The following is a 20,807-nucleotide window of genomic DNA, read 5'->3' as shown; positions in this document are numbered from 1 at the left end:
CATTGTTGTTAATTAGGTCAAGATCGGTTTCGATTTGAAGAAAATATGCGTGGAAAATTTGCTAAAACTTAGCGTTTACCGCGCTTATTAAAATTGTAGCGGACAATAAAATTCACGTTTCGGACAAATTTAACGTGTCGGACAAATTTACGGCCGGACTCCAGATTCAGTGTACATCGAATATCTCCCAAAGTACTGAACGTAGCTCGTGTACCAAGTTTCATCGAGCTACGTTCAGTACTTTGAGAGATATTCGATGTACAGTAAATCTGGAATCCGGCCGCGAGACCGGCTGTAAATTTGTCCGACACGTACAAATTTATCTGTCGATGCTAGCATAAGCGTAATGTCAATACATTTTGAATTTGGTCATGATTGCTTTCGGTTTGACCAACTTATGCGTGGATAACAAGTTATGGAAATTCGTCAGAGGAATTTACACCAATAATGTCAATGTGGTTTCTAGACTATTGTCTTGTAAATTGAGCTCACACCAGTAGTTGAGACCAACTAAATTCTGTGCAAATTATACGATAAAAAATTGGTTTAGTGTTCCAAAAACTCCGATGTTTATTACAAGCACTTGTCTTCATAATCCATGCTCATAATCTATCATTGACAGGTGATACATTTTCGAGCCATTCTTCTCAGAGCGTTGAATCTCAATCTACTTCTCCTTGCGAACCTTCACCAAAACAACGAACCTATTTATTATTTGTTGACGTTGTGCTTATGGGCTGTAATAGGTACTCTGTTGTTGAACAGTTGAAGAACTTTAAAGTTGCTGATTAGTTTCAAATTTCAATTAATCGAAATTTTGGTTTTAAACAATCTTTTCCTTCATTATATTAAAAAAATGACGAAAATAACCGGCGAAAACAACCAAGATTTGGAAATGTCTGTGGCTGAAGCTAATGACGTCGAAGGGGAATTGAGTTATGAAGAACGATTGGCCAGGTGTACAGAAATTGCGAAGCCTATGAGTTCCAAAAAAACGTTGGGTAGAATCAGGAAATTGATAAAGAAAGGTGAGCAAGTTTTTTAAATCTAGTTGTAGATACTTAAGAAGCTTCATTATCCTTCATACCTGATTAAATTGTGAGTCTAGCACAATAATTCTACTCTCCACTTTGGAGCAAAATTGTTTCATTATCAGTCTCTAGACTGTAGACTCTCTGACTCTAGTCTAGAGAATCTCCAAAAGCTGATCGAGCTGAAATTAGATTTTTACTGCCCTTGGTTCAAAAAAGAACAGCTCCAAAAACCATAATTTGCTTAGATTTAATTTTGCACCTCAAACAACAAACAAGCATGAAGCAGCCAGAGCAGCAAGCAGGTTGACTGTTGACCCAGCAGGCCAGCTCTGCAATTTGCAGGATTGCATATCATGGCATCAACATGCTAGTTGGAGAAAGTATTAATTGTTTTAGACATATTGCTGCTCTAATACGGTAATATCATATAATTTCAGTAGTTAAGATTTGACAAAATTATACATGGAAAATCTAATGACTTAGGTATGTGCACAGAAATTTTTTTATACAATCCTAATGAAAATTAGAAGCTGGAACCTTCACACTATTGGATTTGTCAGAACCTTGAGCTTGAGACTGTTTTTAGAGTAATTTTTGTGCTTTAATTCTTGATTATCTCAATATTTTTGTGATTTTGTAATTATTTCTAATAATTTTGATTTTTTAGTAGTATCCTATTTACATGATTTTGTACTTATTTTGACCAAAATTTCATCACTCAATGTGCCTTTAAACTTGATAATGAATGATTGATACATTTGAAACATTATTAAAGAAATTAAAATGTCTCTTGGTAGTTTTCACCTTTTGGCACACTGATTTTTGATTTTCCCCAGTGCAAACAAAAAATATTATTTAATCTATTGAAAAATCTAATAAGAAAATTGCCTAATGCCTATAAAATGAATTCTCTGGTCTTCAATGAAACCTGCTTAAAGAAACAAATTTTGTCAACCTATACTAATATCCTGATGAAAATTATATATCTGAAAAGAGAAAAAAACAGAAAAATAGTATAGAAATTAAATTTGAGTATAAATAAAAGTGAAAAAGTTATAAAGTACCGTAAAATGGGGTAACTTAGACCGGCGGGGTAACTTAGACCACTTTTCATTTTTTTAACAAAAACCCCCACAACTCAAAAACTATTTGACATAGAAAAATTTTGTCAATGGGCATTAAAGGCCTAATACTGAGGCTACATAACACAATAGAAAGATTTTAAATTTTTGCATATCTAATAGGTTAAAAAATTAAAAATGTGACCTACAAAAAAAAGCTATTATTTAAAACCTGTCAGAGTACCCCCTCCAATTTTTTTATTTTTCGGTTAAATAACTCCAGGTTTTGATGCATTGTAGTAGAACTCTTCTAGTTACATATGCAAATGACAAATTTTAGGAAAGTGTCATAGTTTGCAAATGGGGGGCGCCGCCCCCAAATGGGGTAACTTAGACCACCTAATGTCAGCCCTGATGGGGTAACATAGACTGGCTTGGAAGTTAATATAAAATTACCATATATAACATATTTTATATTTGACAGCCTATTTATGTTTTTTCTTTATGTTTCAGACTCTACAGAGTCTTATATATGGTAATTTTAACTTCCAAGCCAGTCAATATTACCCCATCAGGGCTGCCATTAGGTAGTCACATTTCCCTCATTATGGGGCAGCGCCCCCCATTTGCAAACTATGACACTTTCCTCAAGTTTGTCATTTGCATATGTAACTAGAAGAGTTCTACTACAATGCACCAAAACCTGGAGTTATTTGGAATTATTTTACCAAAAAATATAATTAATTTTACCACCCGGTCTAAGTTACCCCAAGAGCTGGGGTAACAAAGACCATCACATTTTTTGAAATAACATAAAGACTATGAGAGGCAGAAGCCAGCAATTTATGGTGAGTGAATCTGGAGTATAGACCTGTATTTTGCAGGTTTCAATTCAAGTTTAATTTAGCTAGTAAAAAAATGGCATCATTTATAAAAAAAAAGTGGTCTAAGTTACCCCATTTTACGGTATTTCTTTTATTCAAATATAATGTTCCAAGGATGAACCAATTTTTGGCCTTTTTTTAAATTATCATTTCTAAGTTTTCTAGGAGTCAATTTAAAAATTTTTAGCACAATTAGAAAGCTCTTGTTGTAGGCTATCTATTCTAACTAAAATAGAACATTTTGGTTGAGACCTTGACTGCAGGTGGGTGGGGGAAATAGGTGTGCCTGATAGATATCTAGTGAGGAAAAGATCTACTCTCTGAACTGTAACTGGATTTTTCAAGCAGTGGTTTTATGAATTTGCAAGCCACAATTTCATTTCTTTTTGAGCTGTGAATTCCATATCTCGTGCTATCAGCGGCCATGAAGAGCCATTTACAGGCCACAAACTCATTTACACCAAGTCCTGTGCACATGTTACCCAAATCTCTGATTTTACCCTAGAAACAGCAACAATAGATTTGTCTTTACTTGAGTGGCAACTGAACAAGTGATAATGCAGTCTGACCAGTCTGACAAGACTGCAACTATGCAATTTTCAACAAAAATTTTTGGGTTGACTGGTTATCATGACATTATGCACTATGCAGTATGCAGGAATTTTGGTGGGAGCGTTGAAGTACTGCGGAAGTTGAAAATTGTATGAAATGACATGTTTGCGAAGTACAAACTGCAATTTTTTCAATCAAACAAAAAACATGAAATTAGAGCCACAAGATTTCATACCTACTGAAATTATATGATATTAGAACTGCAATATTTCAGAAAAAAGTAGGACTCTTTCCTAATAGATAGATATGAATGGTAGAAATTCATCAAAAGGCATAATTGAACAGAATACATTTGTTTGTTAGATAAATGACAAATAAAAAATAAATACCGGTAATTAATGAATGACAAATTATATATGAATGATAGACGAGTGATGCAGGTGGGTTCATTGATGCATTAATGTATAGTAATAAATAATAATGAATGATAATTGATAACAATAAAAAATATAATAATATATTACTACTTGTACTAGTAGTACCACATCACCATATGCCATTGCAGCTGCCATTCCCATCGTCATAGCACTCCTTGTTTTGTGAATTCAGTCTTCTGCAATAAATGTGGGACTATTGGCAGAGCTCTGAAATTTAGAGAGCATGCTCGAAGAACAATTAGCATGAACTATTAGGCCCAATATCAAAGTTTATTTATAGCATACAGCCATACACTAGTAGTAGCCTACACTGTCTCTAGGCTGACTGGCACTTGACTAGTTTCACTAGTAAGTAGACAAGAAGGTAGGTGCAAGTAAACTATTTCATATAACAATGTCTTTGTAACAGTAAAATTGTCCTGATTAGTCAATTACATGCAATTCAGTCAACTCCTAAACTTTGAAATATTAACCAAAATGGGAAGACCGCTCACATCACTGAATTGCTACCGCATGACTGAACATCATCCATGGTGCTGCCATTGCCATCTGCACGCAGCATGGGCGTTAGACTAAAAAGTTCTCTTTTTTTAGGACTTCTACCATTCCTGTCCGACTAGCTGCAGAGCTCTGAAATTTGGAGAGCATGTTCAAAGAACTGTAATCTTGCTTTCCTACTATCTTTCATTAATGGCCCAATACAATCTAAAAGTTTATTTTTAGCAGAATGTTGTATCCTTTGCAAATCCCATCCAAGCAAGTAGTAGATGATAGAAATTTCTCAAAAAAAAAAAAAAAAAACAAGATGTTGTCCTCATAATTAAATTTTTTGTTTGTTTCCAAACACACATCTATTAAATTAAGCTACTAGTTAGGCAGGAATTTTAAAACTAAATGCCTCCCTCATGCTGAAGCAAAAACTGCCTGTCTATCATTTCGGTAGCTTTGTTGTGATCCGCACATGGTTTGTGCACATACCTACTAATGTAATGCATTATTGTTTGATTGAAAATATCTTGGTTCACAATCATATCATTTCACAAAAATTTTAAACTTCTGCAGTTCAGTACTGCACTCATGCCAAATTATTCTGCATAATGAACTAACCCAAAAAATATTTTGTTGGCAATTGCATAGTTGCAGCCATGGCAGACTGCATTATTTCTTCAACTAAAATATGAACAATACTACCTACATTGTCACATCTTCAATTGCCTCTAAAGGGAAGACAAATGTTCTTGTTGCTGTTTCTAGGGTAAAATTAGAGATTTTTGGGAACACATGCCTGGGAGTGATGAGACTTTGCAGCTCATAAATGGCTTTTCCCATTGCTTTCCATGGTAGTCATGACTTGAAGAATCATGGCTTCTCACTAATCCATAAATTTTTGGCTCAAAAAATCCTGTTGCAATTCACAGAGTAGATGCTTTCCTCACTAAATTACATTGATAAATGCCATTTTGAAAAATAAAGCAGAAGCTTTCATAAATGATATTACCTATAATGACACTGCTTTTGATCAATTACACCAATTTTATGGCCCTTGTGTAATTTTTGGCAAGGCTTAAGAAAAAAATTTTTTTTACTGCTATTTTAGAAAATTGCCTGTAGTTTTTATCTGCAATTTTTTGAAAATTATTCTTGACATTCCAGATTGGGATAAATGAACTTTTTAATTTAAAAATAGGTACTATTATCCTCAATTCCATCAATCTAAATTCTGTCATTTTTAATATCATCATTTCAAATTCTATATCAATTTGACAATTTTTGAAAAATCAGATGCTATTTAAAGACTTACCCTATACCAAGCACAAATTAGCATGTAGTTTGCAATTAAGCCTGCAGTTTGAAATTTAAAGCATATTCAAATGAATTCATTAAATTGGTTTGCAAATCTAAAGTAGTTTTTCTATATGTAACAATTCACCTTTTTCTCTTCCTATCCTGAAATTCCTTATGATTCAACCATGAAGAATAAAAATCCTGAACCAAGCCATCTACCAACACAATATTTTTGGGCCTCAACTGTTTGTTTCTTTCTGATAGAATTATTTTTAATATACTGAGTAAAAATATAAATGATCATTTCATGTAAATTTTTAAGATATTTGGCTTTGCTAACTTAGAGCCCTAGGCTGCATTATTGCATTATAATTTTTGAAAAGTCATATTGTTTGAGCAGATTAGTGTTGATTGTAGTCAATCCTGTGCCAGATTCAAAGGTAAGGCTATTCAAGACTTGAGTAGCCTTATTTGTCAATGATAATAGAAAATAATTCTGACTAAACTTTTTTTTCACTTCCTTACATAACATAGGTATAGATAGAGCAATAGGTTTTTATTTTAAATTTATTGTTGAATTCAAGCTGTTCTGCAGACTAGATACATGCATGCTAGTTTTAGGTATTACATTGAATGTTCTCAATTCTCTTTTCAGCCTCCAAAGATGTGAAGGGAAATTTAGCTTATGGCACTAAATCTGTCCAGTCAGCTCTACGGAAAGATGTCAAGGGGTAAGTAGATATGTTAACCTACTGTTTAAGTGTTGCAGTAATTGTAAATTTTATTTTTGCTCAGGAATGAACTAAAATAATATTTTACCAAAACATTTTAGTTAGTGAATGAACTAAAATCGAAGTCATGAAAAAAAGCACTATGTATGGTACAGTACCATATTCAAATGAATTGCCTATGTCCTATTAAAATGATTCAATTGTTAATTGTTGTCTCATGGCTGGAATCCCTTCCATTTACTTCTCTGCATTTGCCTAAAGATTTCTTTCAGTAGCGTTTTCTCAGCTTTACTTTTCCTAATTGTTGTGTAGTTACAGTACACTCTATGTAAAAAAAATCAATTGAATTACCAGTCAATTTTTATTGTTGAAAACATCCCATAATAATTATACAAATTGATATGAGCAAAGATGTTTGGATTTTTTCAGGATTGTTTTAATTGATGGTTCACTGCGGCCAATAGACACATTGTGCCATTTACCTGGAGTATGCGAGGAGAAGAACATCCCCTACATCTACGTGACATGCAACACAGACCTCGCTGGAGGCAAGATCTCACGCAGCCACGTCATGCTCATCAAACCCAACCCTGACTACCAGGAGGCCTATGATAAGGTCCTCGAAGACATCAAAACCACACCTCTCGACTATTAAGATAGCAATAAAGTTACTCGTGTTGTCATTTTTCCTGCTGCTATAAATAAGATCAGACGCACTATCAACTGGACCTACTAATAATTGAATAAGTTTTTAATGAAGAAAATCACTATTGATATTAGTTTGTAAAATTTGTAAAAAACTGAAGTACGAATGTTCTATATTCTGTAATCTTTTCATTCCATTTTCTATATTCAAATGACCCAACTGATGCACCTTGATGTAAGTATGTAGTGGGTTATAAGATAACTGAATTGGCAAATATTCTTTGAGAACGTTAGAATAAATCATCAGTTAGACTTTCACTGATCATGTTTCTTGATATAACTCAACACGCCAAATTAAATCTGGCACTTCAGACTGCTTAGCACAAAAGATCAATTTGAAATTGTATAACACATTCTTCACTCACGATCTATTCTTCCTCTGAGAACAAGCTACTTCTTGACGCTCATTGAAAACTCAATATTTTTTTTATTATATTGATTTTGAAATTAACAATTGAAATAACTGAAAATCTAGAGAATAAAACTATGGCATGAAATTGCCAGAGATTGATTCAGATAACTACATGCCAAGAGTCTCGGTAGTTCCAGTTCAATACACTTCGATGGCACGCACAATGGTCCCAAAATCAGCAAGATGCAAGCCTGCTATGACCTGTTGTTAAACGGCTCTCACAAGCAAGAAACGTCTTGCACTCGGAATGAATTACTTACTCATACTGTGTAAATGTATTCTAGAATAGCTTCCTTTATCAACTCCTGACGTGTACGTAACTCTAAATTTATGGATAAGCTCGCGGTAGAAAATTCCAGTCAATTTCTTTTTTGTTTTGCTTCATAAGTAATTCGTTGCATTTAGAGAAATGGCGGCACCCAAAAAACCCTCGATGAGCAGAAAGCGGTGAGGGGTGCACGGTGGACAGAAGGTGATGCTCAGTCTGCGAATCAAAATGTAAAACACATGTATATACTATTGTAGAGTGCCACTTTGACAAAACGACACGTTTCTCTTGAAAGTTAACCTTCCACAGTGTCTAAGATCAAGCACGACAGAATGTTATATTGACTAAATCGCATTGACGTTTGCAAGCGTGCGTATATTTAAGAAGTTGTCTGCCCATTGAGTCTCCTACCAAGAAATACTTGGCAACATAGTACTCACTTTGTTTATGTGAGCAACTTTTTTCTGCGCATACGCGCCCCAGAGAAGAAATACGACACCCTTGTTGCTGCTGGCTACGGCCGAGATTACTGCAGATGTGAACTTTTCCCAGCCTTTGTCTTTGTGCGAGTTAGCGTTGCCGCCTCGCACTGTCAGTACAGCATTCAGGAGCAGCACTCCTGTACAACCATTCAATAATGAGGCGCGCGCATGTGTATTGTGTAGTGATGTTCGTTGTGATGGATCGCGGTTCATTCATAAAGCATGGAATTATAAGGCAATAGTGGAGCAAATACACCTGTTTCATTGTAAGACAGCAAAAGTTTAGTGAGGTTGAAAACACAAATTTATGCATTGGAAAGAGGCAGTAATCAAACACTGCAACTAATAAATATGAACAATAGTAAGGAGCGCAGAAGGCTTTGGGGAAAGAAAGAGAGAATCAGGATCATGGTCATTTCAGCCCATTTCCTGTAACCCTGAATACAGAAAGCCACAATTATGAAAAACTATCATTAGCAACTTTTTATTGTCCGTTATCGGCCTTCTCATACGTTAAAAGTATTTTCATCATGTGACTCCTGACTCCACGAGGCAAAAATTCACGTAGTGACCTGAGTACTCTAGCAAGCCTCTCACCTTGTTTTGCCCAGCCAACGAGGTAACCATGACCAGGATTCTTGAAGCCCTCAACGTCCACCTCGAGCTCCTTGTAAATGTTCTTCAAGCTGCCCATGCAAAAAACATATTTGAAGCAACCTCGTGCAAACCCAGCCTTCAGGCATCCATATCTGAGTATAAATAATGAGCTTTACTTTCATAACTTGATGACATGTGAATGACAATAGTCACATAATTGCATAAAATTTCTTTGATAATTTACAATACAAATGCAATTAAAGAAAAGTTGTTTTACTTTCTCATTCAGAACACATTTTTGATACTGCCAGAATAACACAAACTATAATACTATGAACATCCAAAAAAGATTTATTGCGAGATAAATGTTACTAAAGTATGAATGAAACGTAAGGGATTGAGTATACTGACGATTTGTCAAAAAATTCCATTCGTTATAATGAAATACATCAAATTATGGGGAAAGGCGCATCATGATACAAGGCGGAAATTTAAAGTATTGCAACTCTTTGCTGAATCGGCACAGAAAAAATTGTACTTAGGCTTTGTATGATTGAAATTTATGTTTCTTCATATTATAAGATTGGATAAAGCCAAACCTTGGAGGAATCGGCACAGTCGGCAGAACGCTGAAACACAGTCCTGCAAAATAATTCCAACCAAATGAAAATTTATATTAAAAGGCCATTGAATTCCTGTTTCCTCAGTAATGTCTCATTTAGGTACAAACTTCTTCAGGAATAATTTTTGTGAATTCATACCTGGAGTTTAGTTTTGTTATCTGGAATTATTGGTAAGATTTGGTGTCTATGATCGGTAATAAAACCCTGACGTTACACAGTTCTGGAAAGTTTTATTTCACTAGTGGAGAAAAGCAAATTTTTACTTCACATAATTATCGTTAGTATTCAAATCCTAACCTCAGTTATATCAGCTAGGATGTGGCCGAGTGATTAAAAGCACCAAGATTGGATCAGTGAGTTGGGAACTGGTTGTGAAACCCGGAACTGGTTGTGAAAATTCTCGTCAAAATCAGCAAGGTGGCTTGGTGGCTAAAAATACGCCACCAAGCCACAAAAAATAAGCCACAGACCATCATGGCCTAACCAAAGCTGACACCACTATATTATTACTATTTGGGTATTTTTCAATTATAATAATAAATATTATCATAAGACCCAATCTCACCGTGAGCCTGATTAGGACCATGGTAAGGATCCTGCCCCAGAATGACGACCTTCACGTCGCTGATGTCGCAGTACCGAGACCAGGAGAAGACATTTTCCTCCAGAGGATACACAGAGTGTGACTTGCGTTCACCGACTACAAATTTTGTCAGCTGGAACATGTTTATAATCAGAAACCCGTCAAACACAATGACCTAAATTTTTCTCTGTCTATCATTAAGAATTGTTATTAAATTTGCGACAATAAATGTTCGATTCAAATTTCATTTCAATACGTCACATTTCAAAAGGAATCAAATTGAGACTCAAAATATAGAACTACATTACGATACCTTCAACTTTTGGCAGTTTTATAACACTTCACTTTCAAAGGCAGGAGATGGACATGATCACTAGCAAGGTAGGCAGATACTAAAGCACCTGGCTTGCAGCTACATAGACCTGACCTAACACATTCAAACCACTACAACATTGAGGTAAGCAGAAGCAGTGACATTCTGAATGGGCAAATTTAATGATGCACATTCTATCTTACTATATATATACTCAAGAATGTAATATAACTTGAATAATTTTCATCATTCAATAGACATTAGCAATATGGGCACAGTAAAATAAGATATGTATATATTTATTCATTATTAAAATGGGAAAACCACAAGAATTACGCATCTGGGGATGATAGAAGGTAAATAAAAATCTATCATGATAAAAAACCATAGATACACTAAGCTACACAATGAAACATGCAAAAAATGGAAAAATGAAACTCAGTACTCGCTGCAGTGAGTGACACAGTGCACATTTTCTTGTCGATGAAAACTTGAGGTCACGGACAGACAGACAGACATTGCGAGCACAATAGTGCATTTTTTCCATAAATGAGAAAATGCGCTAAAAAGCATGTGGAGTAAGTCTTCTACGGCTGTCTTTTCATGGAAAAAAACTCACCTCTGCAAAGTACGGCTTGGAAAATTCATCTCGTAAAGCCAAATGCCAGGATTGACCAATACTTGAATGTAGTGGTGGAGAAGAAGAAGGCTGTGACAGATTTTCAATCTGGAACAGAATGTTGAATTTAAAATAGAATAACTGAAATGAAATACACTTTTTCCTTGTCATAGCTCACAAGCAACATTGTTCAAAACAGCAATGTCAGTGGCTCAGCATTTGGTTTCATTTTATAAACATGCTTTCATTTTAACTTAAGGTTCTAGTTAAAGCAGTAATTTTCAAAGTGGTATTTTCCATCCTTTTTAAAGGAAAGTTAAATTAAATATAATCATACAAAACTAGTGAAATGTATAAAATTTATTATTTGCAAGCAATTTATTATACTAATTAAATTTTTTTTACTCACATCAGACTTAGGAGCTATGTTTTCAGGACCTGGAAAATCAATAGGTGCTGAAAAATTACTATTATATAGGTACTAATATTTCTAATATCAGACATTATTCAGCTTTATTTACAAAAATTATTTTAAGTTTGTTTGAAAATTTTTAATATACAGTCAATTAATGGTAATTGTTTTTATAATTATCTCCAAAATCATAGAACTTACTCAAATAGCCTGCAGTTAGAGAAAGGATAACAATAATCATAGAAAGACAATCAAAACATCCCATGAACTATGAGGGGGTTATTAAGGAATTTCTTTGTTGTAAATTATAACATAAAGTTTGAGATATAGAATAAAATGTAAGTGTGGCTTGGCAAACAAGTTTTCAGCTGGAACATTGCTTTCTCAGCTGGGAAAGTAAAACCTTGTATAGGAATCCTGGGTTTAAAAACCTTACGCATGGCTTAAAAATGGACTCCTGGCCAGAAATAAAAATTAACTCACGGTTCCAAAAATCTATAGCCAGGGCATAAGCCACAAGGGTTAGAGACAGTCAGTGATTAGATTTTCCACACAAATATTTCAGCCTTAGTAAATACTAGACAAATACTAAAATTGATCTCAAACTTAAAGATTGATAATAACGAGCATTCAGCATAGACTATGCATGGTGGCACACCAGACTGTCCAGACATTTTTTAATCAGTTCATTTTCAATTTCCATCTCTACTCAATACTCATGATTTAAACTAATATCTTGTATATTACTATGCTGGTATCTATTATACTTTATTTTATTTATCTACTACTGGGATTCAAAAATGAACTTGAGGATGAGTCTAAAAAACTCATTGCTTTGCCAGTTTGTGGCACCACCATCATGAATTAATGAGAAAGTGATTTCCCTAATGCCTGATGATCAAAGTTCAAAGCAAAAGCTATATTAGCCTAAAGTCAAGAGACAGTGAGACTCATGAATGCCCATTAATTACAAACATTCAACAAAGAAAACTTAAAAATTTCACAAGCAGTTCATTGTCGCACATTGCACAATGAACTGCTTTGTGCCAAAATTGTGCGATCATGGAAACTTGTAAGAAACATTTTGCCATTAAATTATTTGAAAAAATCTGCTGTCTTCTAGTCCTGCCAAGTGCCAGCTGCCTGTCCTGGAGGCTGGACTCCTGGTCCTCCAGCCTCCTGAGTCCTGGATAGTGGATACCCCAGGCGGCAGGCACCAGTCCGGCCAGTCTGCCAGACGGGCCAGTCCCCAGACAATTTTACTTCAAGTTAATGAAGTTATCATTATACAAATCTACAAATTACCAGAGGGCAGAGATACATACCTTTTTTGGAATCTTCAATGCCATGAACTTCCTCTAGGTGCAGAAACTTTGCATTTTGTTTCTTTTCTGCTGGGCCAGCACAAACAGAGCTCTGTAAATGAAAGTGATTTTAGATTTCAAGCAAAAATGAAAAAATATCCTGTTGAGGCTGTTGATATTGCTAGAATTGTAATTTTAAATTTCTCAATTTATTTTTATTGCTCTCTGATTCAACAAAATCAATATTTTAAAAAACTCGAACATCAACATGTCATATGTAAAGTTTTAGCAATTTTTAAGCACCATAATTATGAATATTACTTTGCCATGTAGTTTACGTTTCATGTTGTTAATGTTTGGCAAATTAGAAGGCTTGAAGTAGACTTTTATAGATTTTTGAGCCATGGCAACGGATTTGTAAACGCAATGCACGTCAGTTCAGCTGTGCGTTGCTATGGAGACTGGTTCAATATTAGACCGACGCCCGCCAAATCTTGAATTAAATTCTTGGTCACTTGATTCCGCAGGTGAAGAATTTATATTTTATGATAAAGCGACACTAAAAATTAAAATTGGCAAACTGAAGACTATTTTACAACACTTCTCTTCAACTTCACTTCTTGTTTGTCTGCTACAAATCTTATAATCGATACTTAACACACTTCTACCTGTCCAATCGACCTGAAATTTTGCACACCTGCATGAGGTTGGAGACAATGCATGAATCAATTGACAGAATAAATAATTTCAAAAATTAAAAAATTATTAGAAACAATGTTTAAAAATATTTTTATATACTAAAAACAGAAACTGATTATACATTAATTATTAACATCGGAGACGATGGCCTCTTAGAGGTGTTATAATAATAATAATAATAGCGGTTTCAGCGTTTATTAGGCCGTGGGCCTGTCGCTGATTCTTAACATCGCAGAACATTCACAGCATTTTGCGGTCTCGAACTCGCAACTCACTGCTACAATTCTGCTGTGCTTAACCGCCCGGCCTCCTTGCCGATTCTGACCAGAAACTGACGCACAGAGCTGGGATCGAACCCGCGCCTCTCTGCGCCAATATCTTGGTACTCTGAACTTTAACCACTGGGCCACCCCCATAAGGTGTTGTCTTTAAAAAGTAATTTTTAAGTGCATATTATTTATTTATGAAATCATTACACCATTTTTACTCATCGTCATCATCGCTTCTTACATTATATTGAGCGGGAACCATTCAATAATTTTTAACACTGAATCAGAAGCTAGTTCATCGATGAGCCAAGGACGAACAATTTGGATTAGCGGAGAAGGCAAGTAAAAATAAAAGATAATCAAAGAATAACTAATGTGAATTAGAAAAAGCAGAGAGAGAAGCAGACAGATGTTTAAACCGCTTATCGAAGACTACTCAGGGCCTAAAAACATGCGGAAGGTGCTTCAATTTCAGTTTAATTGATATTTGACAGTTGGCTTTGGAGACATGAGCTTGCTGTGAATTTTGGCCCATATCTCCGTATTATTCACCAAAGAAGTCATATATCTAACAAAATATTTTCGATTTGAACAACAACGGAAGGCATCTTTGAATAAGTTTGCATAGTTTCGGTAAATTGGCTGAGGGATGCATATCAGTATGACCTGAAATTTTTGCATCCATAAATTCCAATTCCATATATTTCATAAAATCACAGAAATCGAATTTAGAAGAAATTTTTTGGTCACTGCAAATTTCGGTGCAAATTGCTCCATAACTCACGAATGAAGGTGAAATGGGAAAATTTTTCATTAGACAAACATCACCGTTAGGTCCTAACGAATACGTGTACCAAATTTCATACTGTGTGTAGATAATATAATTATATAATAAATAATAATAATAATAATAATAGCGGTTTCAGCGTTTAATAGGCCGTAGGCCTGTCGCCGATTCTTAACATCGCATAACATTCACAGCATTTTGCGGTCTCGAACTCGCAACTCACTGCTACAATTCTGCTGTGCTTAACCGCCCGGCCTCCTCGCCGATTCTGACCAGAAACTGGCGTACAGAGCTGGGATCGAACCCGCGCCTCTTTGCGCCAATCTTGGTACTCTGAACTTAACCACTGGGCCACCCTGCCCACCATATAATTTTAATTGTAATGGCAATTTGTACGTAACAAAGAAAAATATCCAAATTACATCGGATAAAATTATAAATGGTGTTAAAATTTCAGAGTGTCCGTTTGGTCGTTCAGGATACAGTTAATATAAATAACTTTTTAAATTAAAACGGCAAAAATGCTGTTTGATTTGTGCGAGTATCTGTCCAGTCATTTTTGAAATAAAAAGAATGTGATAATTTTTTTAATTCAGCCTGGAATTTCGGCCAAACCAAGAGATTTTCTTCACAATTTAAATGAGGTTGAATTGCATATGTTTTCTGCTGGAATTTCCTCAGTAAACTTTCAATAATTATTCACGGAAGACATCCATCAGTAAATTCTTTATTAGAGATCAATAACTTCGATAAATATTCCATACATCTTCACTTATACGGACCATTGTCATTTCCTACTTTGTTATATTCATTGCTGCCCCATACATCACGATGGTTAACGTCGACTACCCTTTTGCTTCGGTATCATTTTCGTCATCATCATCATCCATTCAGTCATTGACAACGACTTGAATGTTAGAGAAAAACTTCTGTACGACAAGATACGGTCAAATGACACGATTTTAGATCTTCTGTGAACAAGGCACGAAACGGAAAAGAATCGGCGACAGGCCACATCGGGCCTACACTTCAGCTCCGAGATCACTATGTTACGTTATGTTAAATCGCCGACCATATTCACTCGAGTCGCCAGATGTACGGCAATGCAAAATCGAAAAAACTTACAGTGGCCGAAAGTTAGCAGTAGCGTTATTCCTGTTCAATGCCTATTAGCATTGGGTTTCCGTTGGGCTTAAATACGTGTTTTCGGTTTAGTTTTCATCATGGAAAAATGTTCGAAGAAATTATTATAGGTTTGTACCTAAGACGTCACACATATTAATTTTTACAAGTGCTTAGGTTTGTTATTCCTGATGGGTAACTACATATCATTACCTATCCATCTTATTCCATTTAAACGCATTCTCCTCCTCGCATCGTAAATTCTTTTAAAGTCTGAATGTAAGAAAAATTCTCCCTTACCTCGAAAACAATAACCGTTGCGTCTGCACTTCATGCTTTACTTGCGTTGATAGCTCTTCATTTCTGGAGCAAATCACACGCGATTTCTACAATAGAATATTGAATATATGAATACAATTCTTCTGCTTACTTTAATTCTGATGCTAGCGAAATAAGAATCATATTAACGTTGAGAATTACGATGTTGTTTATATAGCTTTGTAAATGATTAAGACTATCATATCACTCATTTATTTTTAAATGTTTGTGTTTTTAGCTAACGACTATTATAGAATTATCTAGTACGTATAGCTATCTTATTAAGTTAATTAATTATATTACTACACCACATAATAGTTTATTCAGCGTGCCATTCATTGTTGAATTATCTCAACAGGTACTCGTACTTCATATGCAATAATAATATTTAAAATGAAGCAAATTTTCGATAAGTCATTTTAGGGCGTTAATACTAGTTCAGAGACAATTAAAGTTAAATTATTTTAGAAACAATTAATTTAATAATGTTCACCAATTACAATTTCTTGGAAGTAGAGACTCTTATATGAAAGAAGAGACTCATATAATTTGACAACACGACTTAAGGGTTTGCTTATATCGGTAGATCAATTCAACTCGATACTAAACGCTTGGACGCCGCGACATGAATCAACAACACCTGTGCAGAATAACGATTTCATGTGCTGTTCATTAAGGTAACTATTCCGGAGGCAGTGTCTGTTGCAACTCTACACAACACACATCGTGCTTTTGGGAGCGGTATCGGGATAGCCGCACGCAAAGTCGTAGACTGTGAGTGGGTAACCACCAACAATCATGCAGGTCTCGCTGCCGTAGTGGGGGTTCCCTGGGTACCACGGGAAGGGGTAGTTCGCGGGCAACACAAAGCTGGAGGATAGCGCTGCGTACGATCCGTCGCTTTGTCGCTTCAGGTCAACGGAAAACCAGGTTTTCATCCTGATGCTCATCACTGCTCGGTCCTGAGAATTGTGTGAGCAAGCAAAATTAGCTTGGGTGCAGTAAGTTTTTGGGAAATTTAAGAACAAACACTTATTGATTCTGTCACCTGCTGTAATTTGAGACTGATTGATACCGATGCCTCCGCGCGTATGGTGTGTTGGGGATTTTTGTGTAATAGTAATCTCAATTTAAATATTGCTAGCTTAAATGGTACTATGAGTTATTAAGGTGATCGTATTATTATTATGTTATATTTATTGCATACGAAAATGACCTTCTTTAGAGTTCTATTGAGATTCCTATTACAGGTAGCTTCAATTTATGAGAAAAAAAATTACCACCTAAAAAAAATAAACGGAGGAGGTAAATATTCGCCGATAAGCAAATAATATTCGTATAAGAGAGGTAAGGCTCATTAATTTCACTCATTAAGCGGATCAGTTGTAGCATTCATTATTTTCTGCACCTTGATGCTAACTGGGTACGGGACCAGCCTCAGACCGAGACCGCTGCAGAAGTCGTACGCATGTCTGCTCGAAAATTCAGAATTAAACTTTAAGTGACGTCATTCCAGTAACATTTTACAGCTGCGTCTATCCATAAGCATATTATTGTTTATCTTTCAAGCCAGAATAATTCAGATTTATTTAATCGGTTGAGGTCGGAGCAAAATTTAAATCTAGAATTCTAAACATCCTACGCTGGCCGTGACTTACTGCCAGGAATTTCCCGAAAATGGAAATTCAACGACAGTCGCGCTGCTGTCGAGGCTGAGAATCGCGTAGGCTGAGGGCACCAGCGTTGCCGTGGCTCCCGGCACTGTTGAGTCCACGACGAACCTGCAAGGCTGCGGCTGCAAAAAAAGGTTATGGAAGACATGACCACCGGAACTAATATGAAGCAAAATTCTTTTACTAATTAGTTACTGATCTTGTTTTAAAATCGAAAATAACCTGTGTTAGAGTAAAGCATTTTTGAATTATTCTACTGGAAATCGGCTGTGTACACGGCAGGCCAATCAATTAGCCGTAAATATGAGGAGGTCCAGTTAGGAAAGTATTATTAGAACAAAGATCCAAATGGTCATTATGTACAACTTCATGCTACATGTATTATAAATTTTTAAAGTCGTAATTTAGGGCCAGTATAGGACGGTCTGGCACTCCAGACGCAGATCACGCGTTCTGTCACAGTCAGTTGTCATCTCTCTCTTCTTTACGTTAGTAGCCTTCACAGTTTTGCTTCTTTTTTGCTCGAGCTAGCATATACCAAAAACATATTCAATAAAACGTCAGGAGTAAATCTTATTGAGATATATCCTTAGATATCACTTTTGTGCGTGGTAGTTAAGATCGCTGAAGTCTGACGAGCTATTCTTTTCCCACTTTAGTGCATTTCATAATCTGACAAAATATCCAGTTTCATCCTCGGCAGCCGTCCTCCCAAAACTCACGTCGGTGACAAGCCACGCAACGCCACCGCAGCGCTCGTCCTGCAGGCAGAGGCCGGCGCAGTGCAGCAGCGACGCCGGCCTGCCGGCGCTGGGCGGCGGCGCGAGCAGCGACAGCCTTGTCGCCAGCACGCTGACCAGCCGAAAACTGCCCCAAACTCCTTGCATGTTTACGTCAGAAACTCTGATGGAAAAGAATTAGACATATACAGATGCGAGCACTGATATTTCATCTCATGTGTTACAAAATTTGCCTATGATTTGGCTGCTTTCTAGCTTCTCAAAGCTCTCGCGATTTTACATCAGGTACCAGCACGGCGGTGGTGCTGAAAACTACTCTACCATTGTATACCTCAATTTTAATTTACAGTCGAAATTTTTTAGTACAATTTTAATCAAATTGTAATCACGTTATTTAAATCACAGTGAAATATACATTTAGGATATTTGTTAAATTGAAATTGAAAAACATACATACCGAAGATTGGCACGCGCAAGTCCCGAAGAGCAGAGCCCAGTCGTTCAACCCGTACGACGGTGAGACTGCAAATGAAAAATGAACTGAACATTTTAATCGTGTATACATAAAATGATGCTGGCTTTTGAAAAGTTATCTGGATCGTTAGGGCCCTGATTTAGTATTAAATTATGCTGCATTGATTCGACTTGTCCTCAGTGTAAATGCGGTTCTTGACGAGCGACCATTAGGAAGACTGCTCAAATCCATTTGTTCTGCTGACCACAAAATTTCTCGAACAAAGAAATGACTCGAAAATGGGGAGAATTTGTCATTATTATGTCATTATTTCGTCATTATCATGTAGCCCTGGTGTGCTATGCTGCACTTTAGAAACTCATTTCTTAGCAGAGATCCGAGAATTGCTAAGAATTTGAATTTTGTCTCCAAGGACGATTCTTGCTATATGTAGCAAATTCATGGGCAGCAAATTCATGCACGTAAAAGTCGTTGTTCTTCAGCCTGTAATCACATAAGAATTATTGCATGGGCATTAATGCCACAATCGTCTCTTTGTCATCGCTCTCGCCCAGGTTAGAAGTTTGTCCGTGAATACCTTAATGGTTTTCATGGTAATGGGATGAATACCTGACCAGAGAGCCACATCGCTGCAATATATGTTTTACAAAATATTTCTGTGTCTGCTTCTTGTGGCGGCTCGTGAAAATTAGAATGCCGATAATTTAATTCGCATTTAATCCAAACATATAAAGCTGTTAGTCCCTTATAGGGCATCTTCATGTAACTGGGCTGTAGCATATGTTGAATTTATAAAATGTTACGTTGAATTAATTGTAGCTTGGAATGTAGCTTGATGAATAAAATGCAACCAGAAAGTGAAAACCATTTTAGAGCTTTTCATTTTATGATTTTTTATCTTAATGTTCGGCAATGCTTGTCGATACTTGCCATTGATAAATGAGCCCGATTGTAAAATTGCGAGTATATTGTACATTTTTAGAACGCATTTGCCAATTATTTGCCGAAGAACAATGATGCTAAACCCAAGTTTGTTAATAAATTTATATGTTGTTGAAGTATTTTTACAATTGTTAAATAACGATTCAACCTGGGTATTAAATGCTGCAGTGTTGCCAGTGAGCCGACAGGTGGCGTGCTGCTCTGATAGCTTCACCGCCTAAAGTGTCACTGGCAACGTTTTTTAGCGATTAATTATTAACCATTACTATCCAAGTATTCAAAACATTTGTTTATCTTAGTTCAACTCCTTTTCAATAACGTACCAATCGGATGGTAGAAAATTTTTTAAACAAATCGAACAATTTTCATATTTCAGATAGTTCAATATAATATTCATTATCTAAAAGAAGGTATAGAATTTGTAATGCATATTTTTAAAGTGATGTATAATGTTATTTTAGTTTCTTAGATTCATTTATGAAATAGTTAAGCCCTTTTACGTATATACAGGGTGTTTCAGAATTAAGTAACCCTTTTAATTTGTTAATAAATAAAAAACTAAGAACGTTATGAAGTTGAAACTTGTTTTATTTAAAAGAAGAACATTTTTATGGTAATATTGTATCCTAGTTTTTAAATATAATATCTTTTAAGCTATACAGGATAATGACGTAACTATGATACAATATTACCATGAAAATGTTCTTCTTTTAAATAAAACAAGTTTCAATTTCATAACGTTCTTAGTTTTTTATTTATTAACAAATTAAAAGGGTTACTTAATTCTGAAACACCCTGTAATTTTGAACTATAATTCCAATATTATAAACGTATACGATTTCCAAGCAGAAATCGATAGTGAAGTATAAAAAGTTGATAAACACATTTACAAAATCCTTGTTAACTTTATGTCGCAATCCGCGATTAGGTTGTCCGCAATATTCAAACGATGAAGAAGAGGCGGAAAACTGTATTGATGA

The 20,807-nt window shown here is 35.6% G+C and overlaps 2 protein-coding genes across 2 annotated transcripts; one reads left to right on the top strand and one right to left on the bottom strand.

Annotated features, from left to right (window-relative positions):
- Positions 1-710: 710 nt before the first annotated feature.
- LOC108670931 (H/ACA ribonucleoprotein complex subunit 2-like protein) lies at positions 711-7,155 on the top strand. Its single transcript, XM_018158423.2, has 3 exons — positions 711-1,028; positions 6,409-6,484; positions 6,914-7,155. Exons 1-3 carry the CDS (start codon positions 857-859, stop codon positions 7,137-7,139), a joined length of 474 nt encoding a protein of 157 aa, XP_018013912.1. The 5' UTR covers positions 711-856; the 3' UTR covers positions 7,140-7,155.
- Positions 6,868-13,283, bottom strand: LOC108670930 (uracil-DNA glycosylase). Its single transcript, XM_018158422.2, has 9 exons — positions 13,124-13,283; positions 12,824-12,914; positions 11,496-11,524; positions 11,087-11,194; positions 10,137-10,287; positions 9,548-9,590; positions 8,949-9,037; positions 8,310-8,488; positions 6,868-8,085 (listed from the first exon to the last, which is right to left on the bottom strand). The coding sequence occupies exons 1-9, from the start codon at positions 13,205-13,207 to the stop codon at positions 7,930-7,932; spliced, it is 930 nt and encodes a 309-aa protein (XP_018013911.1). The 5' UTR covers positions 13,208-13,283; the 3' UTR covers positions 6,868-7,929.
- Positions 13,284-20,807: the final 7,524 nt, after the last annotated feature.

Source organism: Hyalella azteca, unplaced genomic scaffold (assembly GCF_000764305.2).
Source record: "Hyalella azteca isolate HAZT.00-mixed unplaced genomic scaffold, Hazt_2.0.2 contig1481, whole genome shotgun sequence".
Lineage (NCBI taxonomy): Eukaryota > Metazoa > Arthropoda > Malacostraca > Amphipoda > Hyalellidae > Hyalella > Hyalella azteca.
This window is presented reverse-complemented; position numbering and strand designations above follow the sequence as displayed.